Here is a 16167-nt window from a genome sequence, read left to right as displayed (position 1 = left end):
TCCGCCCCGCCCCCCACGGGGCCCGGCCGGCTCGAGGCGGGCGAGCTCAGAGCCGCCGGGCGGTGAGTGCCGGAGAACCGGGCCCGCGAGGGCTGGCCTGCCGGGAAACTCCGGTGGGCTGACTCGGAGCAGGACTGAGGGCGTCCTCCTGGTGGGAGGAGGCGGCTGGTTCTCGCGGGGCAACTTGAGGCTCCCGCTGGGAGCCGAAGCTCCAGGGCTCTCGAAGGGAGGTCCGGCTCCGTTGGGGGGGGGCGTCCCGCGAGGAAGGCGTCCTGGGAGTGCGAGGCACGCGGCGGGAGGGAGGCCCGGCGCCCTGTAGAGCCTTGGTCCTGGCCGGCGTCAAAGGAGGGTTGGGTGCAGGACTGCGGGAAGGGGCTGAGGATGGGCAGCTGGGACGGGTCTCTCTTTCTTCCTATACTCCCTGCCCCTCCCCAAAACAAAACGGCACGCTCTTCCAGCACCGAGTGCAGGCCTCGCCGAAACGCAAAGGTCTTTTTTTTTTTTTTTTTTTTCCAGTTTTTGCTTTGCTTAAAGTCTCCTTTGATTCCTGACACTGAGACATTGAAATGTCTTAGGTTAGGATGACAGTACTTGCTGGGGCTATTAACTTAGTCTTTATGCACTTTACCGGCATATATTCGTCTGTTTAAGCTAGATGATTAAAAAAATCTGTTTCACTTTGATCATTGGTGCTGTAGGTTTGCTGGTCGTATTTCCTTCTCTGTGGTTAATAAGAACCAGCAGCCCGGGGGCCGGGGGTGGAGACGGCTCTTCTAGTTTTTATCGCAGCGGGTTGCTCCCTCTGTTTTAAAAGTACTATCATCCAGTTTGTAGATTTTGCAAATCTTTTTCTAAAGCCAAGCCTACTTTGAGGAGAATGAAGGCTTGCATTTGTTTCCTCTGAACATTAAAAGACAAAACCAAGGAACGATAGTTTTCCTATTAGTATTTGAAGGTCAGTTTTGCATACCATTTTAGCATACCAAACTTAGTCCACTAACTTGTAATGCTCATTGTTTCCTCCTTGCCGCGCATGACTGTGAGGAGTAGCGTGGGTAGTTGAAAGAGAGCTTTGGGGTCAGTGCCTTAAGGCTGTACCGATGGCACGCTCTTGGAACAAGTTATTTATCATCTCTAAATCTCAATGCCTTAATTTTAAATAATGCGTTTAAAAATACTTAAGTTTGTTGTCTTATACTAAAGACACAGTTTTGTGTTGGTTGATTGGTTGGTTGTTTTTATTCTTTGTGTTTCCTGTTGCATCTGGCTGAAAATCATCTCCCCCATGGTAGAAATGATGTAAACCCTTCAAATGTTATTTAATTTTCGTGCAGCTTTAATCCCAGGCTGATTTCTCCTGCCACTGTTTTTGTCACACTTTGGGGCAGCTTGGTTTTGCTTTCCATTTGGAAGAGAATGCAAACTAATTTTTATGTTGACCAAACACAATACAATTAAGAAGATAATTCTGCTATAAATAACCATGGACTACATTCCAAAACTGTGAATGTTGTAGTAAAAACAGCTCTGGCTTATTTCTGGAGACTTGACTTTAAGTCCAATCTCTGTCATCTACTGAGTTTGTGACCAGAAGAAGTTACTTCTGATTAACCTTTGTGTTTCATTTTCCTCTGTAAGACGATAATAATATCTGTTCCCAGTACATCACAGAAGTTCAGGAATTACAGGGAATAATGTGCTTTGAAGAGTAGTTTGTATTATGTTATTATAAAAGTCTTTGAAGATTTGAGAGAGCTTCTTAATGACAGTCGTTACCACTTTCCCCAACTGAGCTAGAACTGTGAGTTTACCTGAAGATTTTAACACTTCTTACAGGATCATCATGAAATCAAAACTTTCACTTTCAGATGTTCTGTTTGACAAGAGTGCTGTAAGGGAAATTCCTTTTAACTGCTTATGGAGCCGGCCTTGTTACGAACCTTTGTGGTTGCCAAAACAAATCCCAAGAAAGATTTTACTTTGTGTCTTTTCTCAGTATCTTTCCTGGGTGGTTTTGCTGTGGGGGTTCTAGTTTGCCTTAGTAAAAAGGTAAGTAAAATAACCATCATAAAAATTGCTTTGCAACTTTGAATATGACTTCATAAAATAATAAGAGTTGTAAATTCAGGAGGTAAAAGTCACATACATTGGGAAAATTTTAATGTAACAAAAATTATGACACTGTAGCGATCTTAACATATCAAGTCTGGTTTTTGGCCTGTGTTAGATAAGCTGTTGCAGAACCTGGTGAGAGAGAAAGTTTTTGTGTGTCAAGTTTGTGCATAACCAAAGCTCATTTGTGATTGTTTTAGGGAGCCCATCTAAAGGTAATGAAGTCGATATGTGAGAGCCTAATAGGAGAGAAAAGGGAATGCCGCCAACATTCTGTAGCCATTTAGAATCTGACCACATTAAAACAACTACAGCAACAGCAACTGCTTAGAAATTGGACTGCCAATGGGACGCCTGAGTGGCTCAGTCAGTTAAGCGTCTGCCTTCAGCTCGGGTCATGATCCCAGGGTCCTGGGATCAAGTCCTGCATCAGCCTCCTTATGGGGAGACTGCTTCTCTCCCTCTGCCTGCTGCTCCCCCTGCTTGTGTTTTCTCTGACAAATAAATAAATAAATAAAATCTTTTTTTTTAAAGATTTTTATTTATTTATTTGACAGAGATAGAGACAGCCAGCGAGAGAGGGAACACAAGCAGGGGAGTGGGAGAGGAAGAAGCAAGCTCATAGCGGAGGAGCCTGATGTGGGGCCTCGATCCCATAACGCCGGGATCACGCCCTGAGCTGAAGGCAGACGCTTAACCGCTGTGCCACCCAGGCGCCCCAATAAATAAAATCTTAAAACGAAAGGAAAAAAAGAAAGAAATTGGGCTGCCAAATCTTGAGATTATAAACTGCCAAGGCGAGAGAGGCAGGAGCATAAGTGGGAGGTGCTGAAACCAGAAAAATTCTTGCTACCTGGGACGCAGTATGACAGCACCTTTGCAAAGGAGGAAAACCTTGTAGAATGCACTGTGTCCCACGCTTCGGGTCTGATAACGAGATACAGCCCATCCTTGGATTTCTGACTTCATCTGCTTCCTAACATGTATTTGGAAGCCCGAATCCGAACTTGCAGGACTTTCTCCATCATCCCTGCACATGCACAGAGTGGTGAAAAATCTGAGTTTCCCCAGGTGCGCACGTCCCAGGTGAGGTCAGATAAGGCAAGACTCTGACTTCTTGTTTCAGCTCTCACACTGGACTACCTGTTCTCATGTGGGGGCTTTTCATTGGTTTTGGTGTTTACAGTGGCCCCCCAGCAAAGTGTTCCCAAGAGCAAGAGGCTGTCATGTGCCTTTTGGAAAAAATAGGTGGAGAAAATATGTGCATTAGATAAGCTTCATTCAGCATGAATTAATTGTGCTATTGGCCATGAACTCAATGTGAATGAATCAGTAATAGATATCACATAACGTGTCTTTAAACAGAAGCACTATTAAAACAAGGTTATGTATTGATCAGTTGACAACAATGTAACCAGTGGCTCAAAGGAACCTAACTGTGTGTTTTCCTAGGAGCAATGGCTCAGTGTTGACTAACTCAGTGTTCTTGGAGACTTTAGAGAGCATGACTGCTGTGAATAATGAGAATTGAGCATACATACTGATGCTGATAACTAGAGTGCTTCCTAATGGTATAATGTGTCATGGATTAGAAGGCTTTATCTAGGCTTTAATAGGCTGAGTTAAGATTTTAGAACAATGGACAGTTAGACTTTGGTATTATGGGAAGTTTGCCACCTTGGATTTTGATGCAAATTCATGTCTCTCATTCTTGGGGGTAAAAGTCCCTGAGGTGGACACCTGGGTGGCTCAGTCTGTTAAGCATCTGACTCTTGATCTCAGCTCAGGTCTTGATCTCAGGGTTGTGAGTTTGGGCCCCAGGCTGGGCTCCACTACTTTAAAAAAACAAAAGAAACAAAACCCCCCAGAAACAAAACAGGTCCCTGAGAGGATGGGCACCTTAGGACTTGTGAATAGGAAATTCTAAGTATCCAAATAAAAGAAATGGCAAGAGGAAGCATATCCAGAGTAAACTAAAAACGCCAGCGAGTTTTCCTTATTTCCTATGCAGTGTGCTGTAGGAGCCTGAGGTCTTGGAAATGAAGAGACAGATTAACAACAGCTTAAACACGAGAAAGAAAAGGATAATTCATTTTTATTTGACAACAGTGTCGAGAAATGGTGGGAATTGGTAGTCTGCTAAAAAAGTCCAGACTTGAATTTTATTTTCTTTTTCTTAGACACAGTGGTGTTAGTGCAGGCCCACCATACAGTTTCCAGGGGGACCTTTTGGGGAGATGGGTAAACTTCAGCCAGCAGTGAGAATTTTCCCTAGCACTAGGCAGCCTCACATAAAAGGTCAGGAAATATGCTGTAACCTAAGTTTAGTTTTGCAGCACTGGGCTCATATACATGGCTCTCAACTGGCACATGGTCAGCTTTCATACTGTCTGTGCAGGTGCAGGGCTGACACTGATACCAAACTGTATTACAGGACCTGAGGATTTAGTTACTGCATGGGAGCACTGCTTGGCAGCTCCCGTTGCCAGGGTCATCAAGACGACTAAATATCATATCCCTAACACACACAACCCCGTGGGAGGGGTGGTTATGGAGGTCCATAGAGTCAAGCCTTGGGCCATGTTAGCATCAGAAAACCTGAAGTGGTTGAGTTGAGTTCAGGAGTTCCCTCTAGGATGGTACCCTTTATTCAGCCCGAGCTGCCTGGGATCGCAGTCTCTATTGAGATGATGGGAGGTGGAGACCAGCAGTAGGCAGAGCCGAGTTGATGGCAGGCACCTGAGGTTACCTTGTTCCAACATCTAATGAATCCCACTTTGGAGGAGAAGAGGCGGATGGCTGCCCAACCCACAGACTGCTTCCCGCAGAGCTTACATAGGAGAGGCGTGATATTATGGAAAGGGTGCAAAACTGTCCCAACTTACTAAGTTTTGTAGTTTTCTAGGACACTGGAAGGATTGCCATCAGCTGACTCTTATTCTGGGGCTTATGCTTGAGGTTGGCAAACACCTAACAGTAGCCTAATTAGGGATGTTATACACACATTTTTTCAATTCTCTGGAAATAAGCATAGAACATGTAGGTCTGTTGTTCAGATTTAATACATTTGGCCTTGAAATAAATTTTCAAGTGTGGCTATGTGTAGAAGTGAGGAATTGGATGTAAGTGGAAGCTGGCCAGACCCCAGCATGGTACTTGGTGGGGTGCTGTACAATATGGCAGTATGGGTCCATTATTCACACCAATGGTATGCCTAGGTAAGGAACACTGGCCTAGCAAAGGATCCATCTGTTCATGCTCTTTCTTTGGCAGTGTGACTGGTTTTTTTTTGTTTTGTTTTGTTTTGTTTTTAAAGATTTATTTATTTGTCAGAGAGAGAGCGTGTGCATGAACAGGGGGAGCGGCAGGCAGAGGGAGAGGAAGAAGCAGGCTCCCCACTGAGCAGGGAGCCTGACAAGGGACTCGATCCCAGGACCCTGGGATCATGACCTGAGCCGAAGGCAGACACTTAACCAACGGAGCCACCCAGGCATCCTGACAGTATGACTCTTGGAAGAGTATTTTGAACAAGGGCTGGCTTCTATTTAGTAATGTGGTGTACAATATAAGGTTGTGAGAAATACAAATCAGGTGAAAATTTGAAAAGAGCATTCACTCACCCATACCAGTTATCCATCGGAACTCCACAGCAGGTGTCCTTGAGCACGACGAAGGCAAAACCATCCTTCCTAATACTGAACCCGTTCGTGGAGCCCGAAGCCTTGAGGGTAGTTGCTGTGTGGCTGCAGAGCCGGGTACTGCCGGTGTGTCGCTTGCTCTGCTCTCAGAACCAGCTGACTGAGCATTTTCTCACCTGGCTTGGTTACCATTCATATGACTCCATGCCTGTCTCTATTCAAAGAAAGTAAAATATGGCATCGTTTTCTCATTTGTAAGAGAGAGGGTTTGTTTCCCTTTGCTCACTTTAGAAACTGTGAAGTTATTGCCTGATGTATGTGAAGGTATAGAGGAAAGAACACAGACTAGAAGTCTTGCCTTGGTTGGTGATGGAAAGGTTTTTTGGGGGGAGGGAGGTATAACTTAATAAAACTAGAAATAAATAACTGCTTTCCTCCAAAAGTCTTTATGAAAATCAGCTTAAGTATAGTAAAAATAGCACTGGATGGTGAGTCAGGGGACTTGGATTCTAGTCTTAGCTTCTTTAGGAATTCACTTATATTCTCGTCACCTTGGTTTTTCATCTGCAGAAGAATATTAATAACCCTGTTTGGCCAGCTTACAGTGAGAATCCAATGAAGTAATTTCTGTGAGTGTGTTTTGGAAAAGCATGTGTTGTCCAGCCTTTTGTGTGTGTTTCTCACTTGAGTTTACAAGGCACTTTCAGTTACGTTGTATGACTGTATGGCGTGAGCAACGTTACTGTGATTTTCTTTAGGTGAGCGACCATGGGCCTGGAGAGGTTAAATGACTGGCCCATACAATCAGTGTTAGGCTTGTAGAGCAAAGCCTAGAACAAAGCAGTGATTGTTGACCGAATGAGTGAAAGTGTTAAAGTGGGGCTCAAGTCCTGGCTCCATTGATTTAACAGATGGTGAAGTGTGAAAAGAAAAAAAGGATCACAAAAATAAGAGATATTTTCAGCAAGAACATAGAGGGATGGACTGAGAATTGGATGTTAATGGGAAGAATGTGTGTTGCAAGAAGTTAGTGGGGGCATCAACTAGGCACACCATGGAGAAGAAAACAGCTAGGAGGGTAATGCTCGTCTCCTTGATGCACGTGCCCAAAGCTATCCTTCCATGTGGCTTCCAGAATCTGGTGATGATTTGGTCTGAAATTTTATTTCAGTTGTTTGTCCTTCTCACAGCGATGGACGGCTGGCCAAATTGACCACAGTGTGATACATATTTGGTGTAAGTTACTTCGGGGCAGTGAGCTTCCTTTCCCTTTTCTGTAACATGCGTATATAGGGTTTTTTTTGTATATAGTTTTAATAGAAATAGGAGGTGCCGAGTGGAAGCCTCTAAATTCTTGATGGCCGAAGGGGTCATTATACCTCCTGCTATGGTGTGAGAGTTCCTACTTGTAAGCTTGTCCTCCAGTTGTGCTTTCTTAGCTGAGGCTGGTTTAGATTATCCCAGGAAGTGGCCGTGATTGCAGGGGGTAGAGGGATGGAACAGGGCCAACAGGAATTAGAGATACTGACTAGTGTGCATCTGGAAGCTGGAGATGCCATTAGTATCTCAGGATCGTAATGTCTTCCTGTTTGTGTGTTTTGGCCAAGTGACAGTGTGGCAGGAACATCAGGAGGTTTGAATGTGCTCCTCCCCCCCCACCAGTTTCCAGCCCTTGCTTGGACAGTTGCTCATGTTCTCATAGTCTTTCCTAAATTATACTGTAATTAGGCCACCATTCCTGGCAGAGACATGGAGTGAGGCAGGCCTGGTGCTGTAGCTTTCACCTGGGAAATCTCCTTAGAACACTTCCATGACATGTCTTGAAATTCTGTTCTCTTGCCTGAAAAAAAAAAAAATCGAATACACCCTGCGATTCTATTTCCAAGACAGGTGTTTTTGTCCTCTTGTTGATCGAAAAGGGACAGTTCTTTGTGGAAGTCCAAAATAATGGCATTCAGACTTATAGTTGAGCTTGTCATTAGCCCTGAATGTCCCTAAGTTTTAGTAGCTTTAGGATTGATCCCTTATTCTCTAGTTCTCCACCGTAAGCTATTTGTAGGAACATTAGTATTGGCAACAAGGGAGTTTGAAGAAAAGAATCTGGGCTGGCAGAGAAAATACTGACCATTGCTTGCAAAACAAAATAAAATGTATGTTCTGTTCATGATGATTTATGGTCATATTTGTCAGTAATCCCCAGGGAAGGTGAATGGATGGACTGGGAATGGGTTGCGGAGAGAACACCTTTATAGATGCACATGATGTCTTTTTCCAAAACCACTTCTCACTTGAATGGTGTTATGTTTCAGGTGTGAGCATTTCAAGTGATTGTATTTTTGGTTATCATGATATTATAATGTGAAAACATCACAGAAAGGAGAACATGCTACTGGGATGTACTTGGCTTTATTTTCTGGATGCTGCATAATCTTTGGCAAAAGGTAGTGGGTGATTTATGATTCATGAAGGATATGCAGTAAACCAGGCATCTCTCTCCCCTGCATAAAACCATTCAGACGTTTCAGGGGCCTTGCACTGAGAATAAAGTCTCAGCTTTGTCATGCCCTATAGGGCATGCTGATCTGCCCTTGCCCACTTCCCTGGCTCTCCTGTGTTCCCTGTGCTGAGGTCATTCCCTCCACATCTCCAAGCCCAGCTTGGGTCTGTCTTGGATGTTTTGCAAATGCTCTTTGTCTCCTCCCTTCCTCCCTTTGCAAGACTAATTCGAGGAGCCTTGAGCTCTCAGGTTTCATTCATCTTAGAGACATCACTGTAAAGTAGTGGTCATTACCCTTTTTCAAAACATTTACCGTCATCATTTGTAATGTATTTAATATGTGTGCAAAAATTTTGACAAATATTTTAATACATATAAAGCCCATCCGCTTCTCATAACACCCTATGAGGGAGGTAATAGGAATTCATATCCCCATTTTACAGAAACAGACACACAGAGGTAAAGTCATTTTCCAGGGACACACCGATAAGAAGTGGCTGAGCCCAATTCAAACCCAGACGAATTGGTGTCTAAAGATCACCCTCTTAAATAACCACTCTGCTAATTTGCCTCTCAGTGTGGTGTGACCCTCCATCAAATACCATAACCATTCTCTCCCCCCCAACACCCGCAACTTTACTAACGTGTTTCATTGGTTTTTTTTTTTGGGGGGGGGGTTGTTGTGAATATTGTATGAGCTGTAAAACCCATAAGTTTTTTTTCATAGGGGTTTTAAAAATTACAATTTTTTTATTACTGTTCTCTTCCACCGGTATTTGCTTAGGTCTTTTGTGGCTTGATAGTCTGTGGTCTTCATCTTCCACCTGTTATCTATTGAACCAGCCCCTACTGTCCTTATCTCACACCTGGTTCCTATAGAAGCCTTCTAGATGATCTGCTTCTAGTGACTTCTCACTTCACTCTATCAAGTCAAACCATCTTCTCTAGAACTGCTAAATGAAAATCTCATTGACATCAGATCACCAGCCTGCTCAGGGACTAGTAATAGCTGCCTGTTGCCTACTACGTTCAGCGTTCAGTGTAAACCTGTCCGGCTAGGCTTCCACTGGGTCCTCCAGCCGCCCGCATCGTGCTCACCCAAACTTAGCTTCTGCTTCTTAACCAGGACTCTCCATTCTGACTACAGTGGTCTCAGTTTCCCCGTCTTGGGTTTTCATTCCTGTCTCTGCACTTTCAGGCTTTTTTTGATCCAACGTGACTGTACGTGTAAGGATAGGACAGGGTCCTTGCACCCAGGAAATATTTCGACAGTGTGATCCAGGTGAGTAAGAGAGGTCGGAGAGGAGCCTGACAGCCTGAGGGAGAGAAACTAGGGAAGGAGATCTTTGAAGTGGCTTTTTGAAGCGCACACATGCCCGCACGAAGCAAAGAATAGATGTTCACAAGGCATACACTTCAGCTGACACTGACCTATTATTGCACAATACACACGTTGGTTTTAAACTATATCTTCTTTTATTCTCTTTTAAATTTGTCTGTTACCCCATTCCTTTAAAAAAAATTTGTTAACCTATTCCTTATACTCAGGTCCACTGATCGTATCTTGACTATTTCTCTTTTACTTCTCCTGAGTACTTCCCTGAACCCAGGATAATATGCTGTGTAATAAAAATCGGTTGGTTTCATTAATAAGCGGCAGCAGATGGCAGGTGCCTTGTAGGTGAACCTTAAACACCTCATCTCTTATCTGCCTACTTTGAACGTTAAGTTGCTTGATGGTTTGGATTTCATGGTATCTGAATAAATTTAAATATGTAATCTCCTACGATGCTAGAATTCTGCATCTCCTTCTTTGTGTTATTTGGTGTTTTTATGCTTTGATATTTTGCTTCTATGCGGAACTTCTGTCTGTAATTTGCATAACTTAAGGCATGTGTTAATGGGTGTCTGTTTGGGTTAAGAATTTTCACCATGTGATGGGGCGCCTGGGTGGCACAGCGGTTAAGCGTCTGCCTTCGGCTCAGGGCGTGATCCCGACGTTATGGGATCGAGCCCCATCAGGCTCCTGTGCTATGAGCCTGCTTCTTCCTCTCCCACTCCCCCTGCTTGTGTTCCCCCTCTCGCTGGCTGTCTCTATCTCTGTCAAGTAAATAAATAAAATCTTTAAAAAAAAAAAAAAGAATTTTCACCATGTGAGAGGAGAGTTAAAGACTGTGTGATTGGGAAGGGTGTGTCCTTCAAAAGCCTGGTCCTTCAACTTCACAGGGAAATTAAGGAATTTGAGTCTAAGTACTGTAATGTGGAGTAGAATGTTTATCAGCATTTACTTAATCAAAATAAAATACTTTAAGCCCAGTTCCTGCCTGAATAGAAAACTGGCTCAGGTGAAGAGAATATAGCTAAGTTCTTGTGAGTTCAGCAAACCTTTTCCTGGCTTTCTGTTCAAACCTTTCTTTGCTTTCTCCACCTTTGAACAAATTCAAAAATTCTTACTCTCAGGAGATGATCTTTTCTATTTTACCAAGAAGATTAGGAATGTGAATTGTCATTAATTAATTGATTTATTTATCTTTTGTTCTTCTGATATACTCATTTTCCCTTGTCTCTGAAAAACAAGACGAACTCTGGTTGATGGCGTTGCTGCCCTCACTGACAGCCTGCTTTGACTTTCCCCTCACATCTTCCTTTCCTCCCCTCCTCTCTGCACTCCCCCCCATTTCTGGTATTGCTCAGCAATTTATTTACTTATTTTTCAACCCCCTTCACCTATCCCCTCTCCCCTCCCCCTGCAACCACCAAACTGTTCTCTGGCTCCGAATCTGTTTTCTAGATTACACATTGGAGAGACTCTCCAGTATTTGTCTTTGTCTCCTCTCACATTTTGAGACCTGTCAGTCTGTCTCTGGTTTTCTGTCCCCACAGCTCCCATAACAGCACCCCTCGTTACCTTCTGCATGCTGCATAGCTGTATCTTTCCAGTTGTTTACCCTGTGTTTGGTTCCTGTTCTGTAGAATGGGACTACATGGTGCTACCAGAATAATTTTCATAGAACACAGTGATGACCAAGCTAGTTCTCTGCTGAGATTTCAGTCGCTCCCAGTGCATACAGGATCAAACCCAAGTTCTCAGACCTTCCATCATGTGGCCCCACCAAAACTCCCATTCCTGTCTCTTACTTCCTATCCCCGTTTTACTCTTGTCTTCTAGCCAATTTGGGCAACGTGTTCCTGAATAGATTCTTCTTTTGTTCTTCCATTCTGGAAGAACTTACATATCCATTCTTCAGAGGCTCAGGTCATGGTTCTGTTTTCTCCATAACGTCTTTCAGAATTCATCTGTATTTCTTTTTTTTTTTTTTTTTTTTNTTTGAAGATTTTTATTTATTCATTTGACAGAGAGAGAGACAGCCAGGAGGAGAGGGAACACAAGCAGGGGGAATGGGAGAGGAAGAAGCAGGCTTTCAGCAGAGGAGCCTGATGTGGGGCTCGATCCCATAATGCCAGGATCACGCCCTGAGCCGAAGGCAGACACTTAACGACTGAGCCACCTAGGCGCCCCAGAATTCATCTGTATTTCTATAGTAATTTTTTATATCACTGTTTTGGTACTTAGTGCATTTATCCATTATTTTCCTAAGTTTTCCCTAAGAGATGTTTCAAGTTAAAAGAATGGCCGGGGCGCCTGGGTGGCACAGCGGTTAAGCGTCTGCCTTTGGCTCAGGGTGTGATCCTGGCGTTATGGGATCGAGCCCCACGTCAGGCTCTTCTGCTATGAGCCTGCTTCTTCCCTCTCCCACTCCCCCTGCTTGTGTTCCCTCTCTCACTGGCTGTCTCTATCTCTGTCGAATAAATAAATAAAATCTATAAAAAAAAATGGCCAGTGAAATTTGAGAGATCTCTTTTTTCTTTTTTTCCTTTTTTTTCTTTAAGTAGGCTCCATGCCCAGCGTTGAACTCATGACCCTGAGGTTGAGAGTTGCAGGGTCCACCGACTAAGCCTGCCAGGCGCCCCGGGAGATTTCATACACAGAGAACTACTACCCCACTGCCTTCGCCTCCTGCGGAAGGAAGGCATAGCAGCATATTCGAAGCACAGGAAGGTAAGTAAGCTGCTTAATTTGGTTTATTTCAGCGTTTCCCAAACTTCTGAAATTTTTTTTTCTTATAAAATATGAACATACAGTGCAAAACACTTTGGGAAACACTGTCTTAAACTCGATTCTTGTAGGAATGTCTACTGTACAGATTGGAAACTCTTTGAAAATAAGTACAGGCCTTTTATTATTTTCCCGCCTTAGCACCTCGTAGATAGTTAATGTTTTTTAAGTGGAGTTGTGTTGCCAGTCAAGACTTGATGTTTCTTTGGAGACCTGAAATATGAAATTACAAAGCAAGCTGATCTGCCGTGTCCTGTAACTGGCGCGTACACAGTAGGTACTCAGTTAAAAGGGTGTAGTTAAGTTGCACTCATAGGGTGTGCCTATTTTTCCGATAATTGTATGCGCCTGTGTGCGTGTGTGCTTGTTTAAATAACCCAGAAAAGGAAAACTGGGCAAAGGGGTCTGATTTTCTAGGTTTTCAACCATCTTTGAATCTTTTGCAGTCTCTGCTTTTATAGGTATGCTGTAATTGAAGAAAACAGAATTTAAAATAAAACCTAGGCTTAGTAAAAAACACAGCACTAGATAAATCGGTGATGGATGGCGGTGATTGGAAGTACCATACAAACATATTTTATTTATTTTTAAAAGCATTTTTAAAAATTTGTTTTGGGGGGGCAGGGGGAGAGAGAGAATCCCAAGCAGGCTCCATGCCCACTGTGGAACCAAACTTAGGGCTTCATCTCACAGCCCTGAGATCATGACCTGAGCTGAAACCAAGAGTTGGATGCTTAATCAACTGAGCCACCCAGGCACCTCCAAAACATGATATTTTAAAATAAAGATTCCTATTGGAATTAAAATACCACTTAACTTAGCCCTGGAATTCACAGACCTTTCGTGAGTACATTGAATATACTAAATGACACAGTCATACAGAGTCTCTCGGCTGAGGAGGTGAATGAACGGAACGGTTCAATCTTAGTAACTTTTGTTAAAACTAGTAAACCAACAACAAACACCACCACAACAGAAATCTCAGACTGGTGGTAATGCTATGTTCATAGAGCAACCTTTGTTCCAAAACTGTTTTTTACTAGGTATGTCTGTATGGACATGTATTATACACGCACGTAAACATTTATAAGCGCAAATAACGTGGGCATGAATATTCACAATATCCCTTCTTTTAGCTCTAAAACTAGCTGCTTCCTGGAATCAGCAAGGTTTAGCTTAGTAGACAGAATGGAATTTAACCCTTTGCTCTATCTGTGCCTGAACCAAATCCACTGGATTTCTTCACAGACCGGGAAGAATTTCATCCTCCAAATTGTGATTTGCATGTGGTGGGGGACTCCTTCTAATTGTTAACTACCAGAATTCTAAAGGAGTCCTTTGAATTCTTTTTAAATTCTTTCTTCTCTTTTTCTAGGCTCCAGCCAGGCATGGAGACACCATTGGATGTTTTGTCAAGGGCAGCATCTTTGGTGCACGCTGATGATGAAAAACGTAAGTCGGAAACCTGTTTTAAAGTGCTTTTTACCTGTGGCCTCTTGTCTCCCACATTATCATAGACTCCTGTGTTTCTTTGCATGGTTTTACGGTTATATGCAGTTCATTTTGGTTGTTTTCCTCAGAGATAACAGCTTAGTACCCTCATTTTTGTTTTCCAATGCTAGAACATGTAAGTCTTATAAATGTCATCTTTGGATGCTGGAGCTCCAAGGGTTAACTCAAGAAGTCTTGTCGTTTTTTTGGCTTCCCAGCTCTTGAATGGAGATAGTCCTTAAGTGTCTCTGGAAGTTTAGATAAATATGTGTTGCTTGACAGACCAACTGACCAGGAGAGAATTAGAGGTGGAAAAAATCAGGATCATTCCTGTCATAGGTAATATGCAGTGCATATAATGGAAAACAGTCTTGAAAATTCCATTTGCATTGGTGAGAAAGAGCAAATATTGGGGGACAGATGAAAGAGAACACAACATTGTCCTCCACAAGATAACTCTACGATGTGTTAAAGTGGTTTTCCTGCTCATTCTAAGGTATATTTGTTTTTAAACGTTCTTGTTCAAAGTTAAAATTGCTTTCTGAACAGTATTTTCGAGAAAGGCTATTTTACGTGGGGACGAAGTTAAGTGTTCTTTTTCTAAGCACTACAATGCTAATAGAGAAAATATCTAAGGTTGAGCTTTTATACATTATAAGTTCTTAAAGATGAACTACTTTCCAGTTCAGTGCTTAATGAACTGGCAGAGGCTGGAAGGTGCATGTCCCTAAAATATGAGCTCTGCCTTTTCACTAGCCAAGACGCTCGTTTCTCTAAGCCTGGGTTTCCTCGTTACTAACACTTTAGAAGGTATTTGTGAGGATTCAATGAGCTATTGTATAGATGGTGCTTATCTTAGCTCTCAGCTCCTGACTGCGACTGCCATGCTCTGTTCTCTCTTGGCCCTTGGTTGGCTTCTGGTAGGACTTATTCTAGTCTCTGTGTTATCAGTGTGTCTCTATCTTCCCACCCTCTCCTACTACCAACCCTCCTGCAAGGTTATCTTTAGACTAGTGATTGGATGAGATAACAATTAGAGGGGGTTTTTGTTTGTTTTTTTTCAACCTCTTACATAATTTACATTTACTTAGCTTTTGATTGTTGGGAGGATATAACTACCCTTTGGTGTGGTATAATTATCCCTTGCGAAGGAAATTGAAGCTCCGGGATGTTAAGTGTCATTCCCAAGGACACCAAGCTAAGGAGAGGCAGCTCAGGTGGTAGGCTTTTATCTAACCCACAAAAAACTCTTTTAAGCCTCTAAGATTGCAATACGTGTTATTGACTTGAATACCTAGTTACAAGCTTCATTAAGTATGAATATAGTTTATTTAGAAGTTTTTATACTTTATAAGCCAGTATTTTGAATTTGTTTTATGATGCCCACGTTTAGTTAGGATTAGTAAAACAAGATAGTGTTTATACAAATAAAAAAATAGAACTGATGACCTTGGGACGGCCCTTTGTGTCTTGGGGGTAGAGAGTAAAAGTTCTTCTCTTTTTGTGCTACTCTCTCCGGTTCAGCCCTGGAGCCCAGCTTCAGGGTCACCGTGTTCAGGCTGGAGACCAATTCAGTGAGCAATGATTGGACCCTTGTGTATGAGGGGCATGCATAGCTGAACAAGGGACACACACTGCCTTTATGGAGCTTATGAACTTAACTCTTGCGGCTGTAAAATGTGTAATAGGAGGACACTCGGCATACTTGGTGATAGAAACAATGATAATTTCAAGGGAGAGAGGAATTCTTACTTTCCTTGTTTAACACAGCCGTAAGTGATTTGCAGAGTAACATCTGTGCATATGCAAGGTAGAACGATCACAGAGTAGACTTTATTCTGGAATATTCTTTGGACTCTGGTGATTCCAATTGGTTTAGGAATGGGCTGGCATGATTCTGGAATCCCTCTGGAATGATTTCAGTTTCTTGGGATCATTTTTATATTTAAAGAAGAGGAAATAAGTCCAAAGATGTCTATAATCATCATTATTGACATGTGGGCAACATTTTTGAGAAACTTTCTTACTGTGGTGTGCTTTGCATCACCACCCACAAGAGCACAGAGCTCAAAAACCAGGGATCCATTGTATTTTTTGTTATCTAGTAATGTAAGTATGTGAAAATTTTTGCAGTTTATTGGCAAAGTTGAGCATTAAGTTCAGAGTCTTCCAGTACGTTTCTTAAGACCTCCTTGGGCTTGTTCAGCGTGAATCAGCTTTCTCTGCCCTAGATTAATTCTATTTTAGCTTTTGTTCTACATTGCTCTTACACTTAGCATTCTCCTCAACACTTTAAAAAAGTCTTGTGTATG

General features: G+C 42.7%; 1 protein-coding gene across 4 annotated transcripts in view; it reads left to right on the top strand.

Annotated features, from left to right (window-relative positions):
- The window catches only part of VGLL4 (vestigial like family member 4), a 155327-nt gene that overhangs the window by 1261 nt on the left and 137899 nt on the right, over nt 1-16167 (top strand). For 2 of the 4 annotated variants that reach the window (XM_019808804.2, XM_034658788.1), the window contains exons 2-3: nt 12142-12307; nt 13740-13816. In XM_019808804.2, coding sequence (XP_019664363.1) covers nt 13753-13816 — 64 coding nt within the window. In that variant the 5' untranslated portion in view covers nt 12142-12307; nt 13740-13752. Of the gene's footprint in view, nt 63-12138; nt 12308-13739; nt 13817-16167 lie in introns of all 4 variants that reach the window. The other 2 variants (XM_019808806.2, XM_019808805.2) reach the window with 2 other exon arrangements.

This window comes from Ailuropoda melanoleuca, chromosome 4 (assembly GCF_002007445.2).
Source record: "Ailuropoda melanoleuca isolate Jingjing chromosome 4, ASM200744v2, whole genome shotgun sequence".
NCBI lineage: Eukaryota > Metazoa > Chordata > Mammalia > Carnivora > Ursidae > Ailuropoda > Ailuropoda melanoleuca.
Note: the sequence above shows the minus strand (reverse complement) of the source record. Positions and strands in the feature narration are given on the sequence as shown.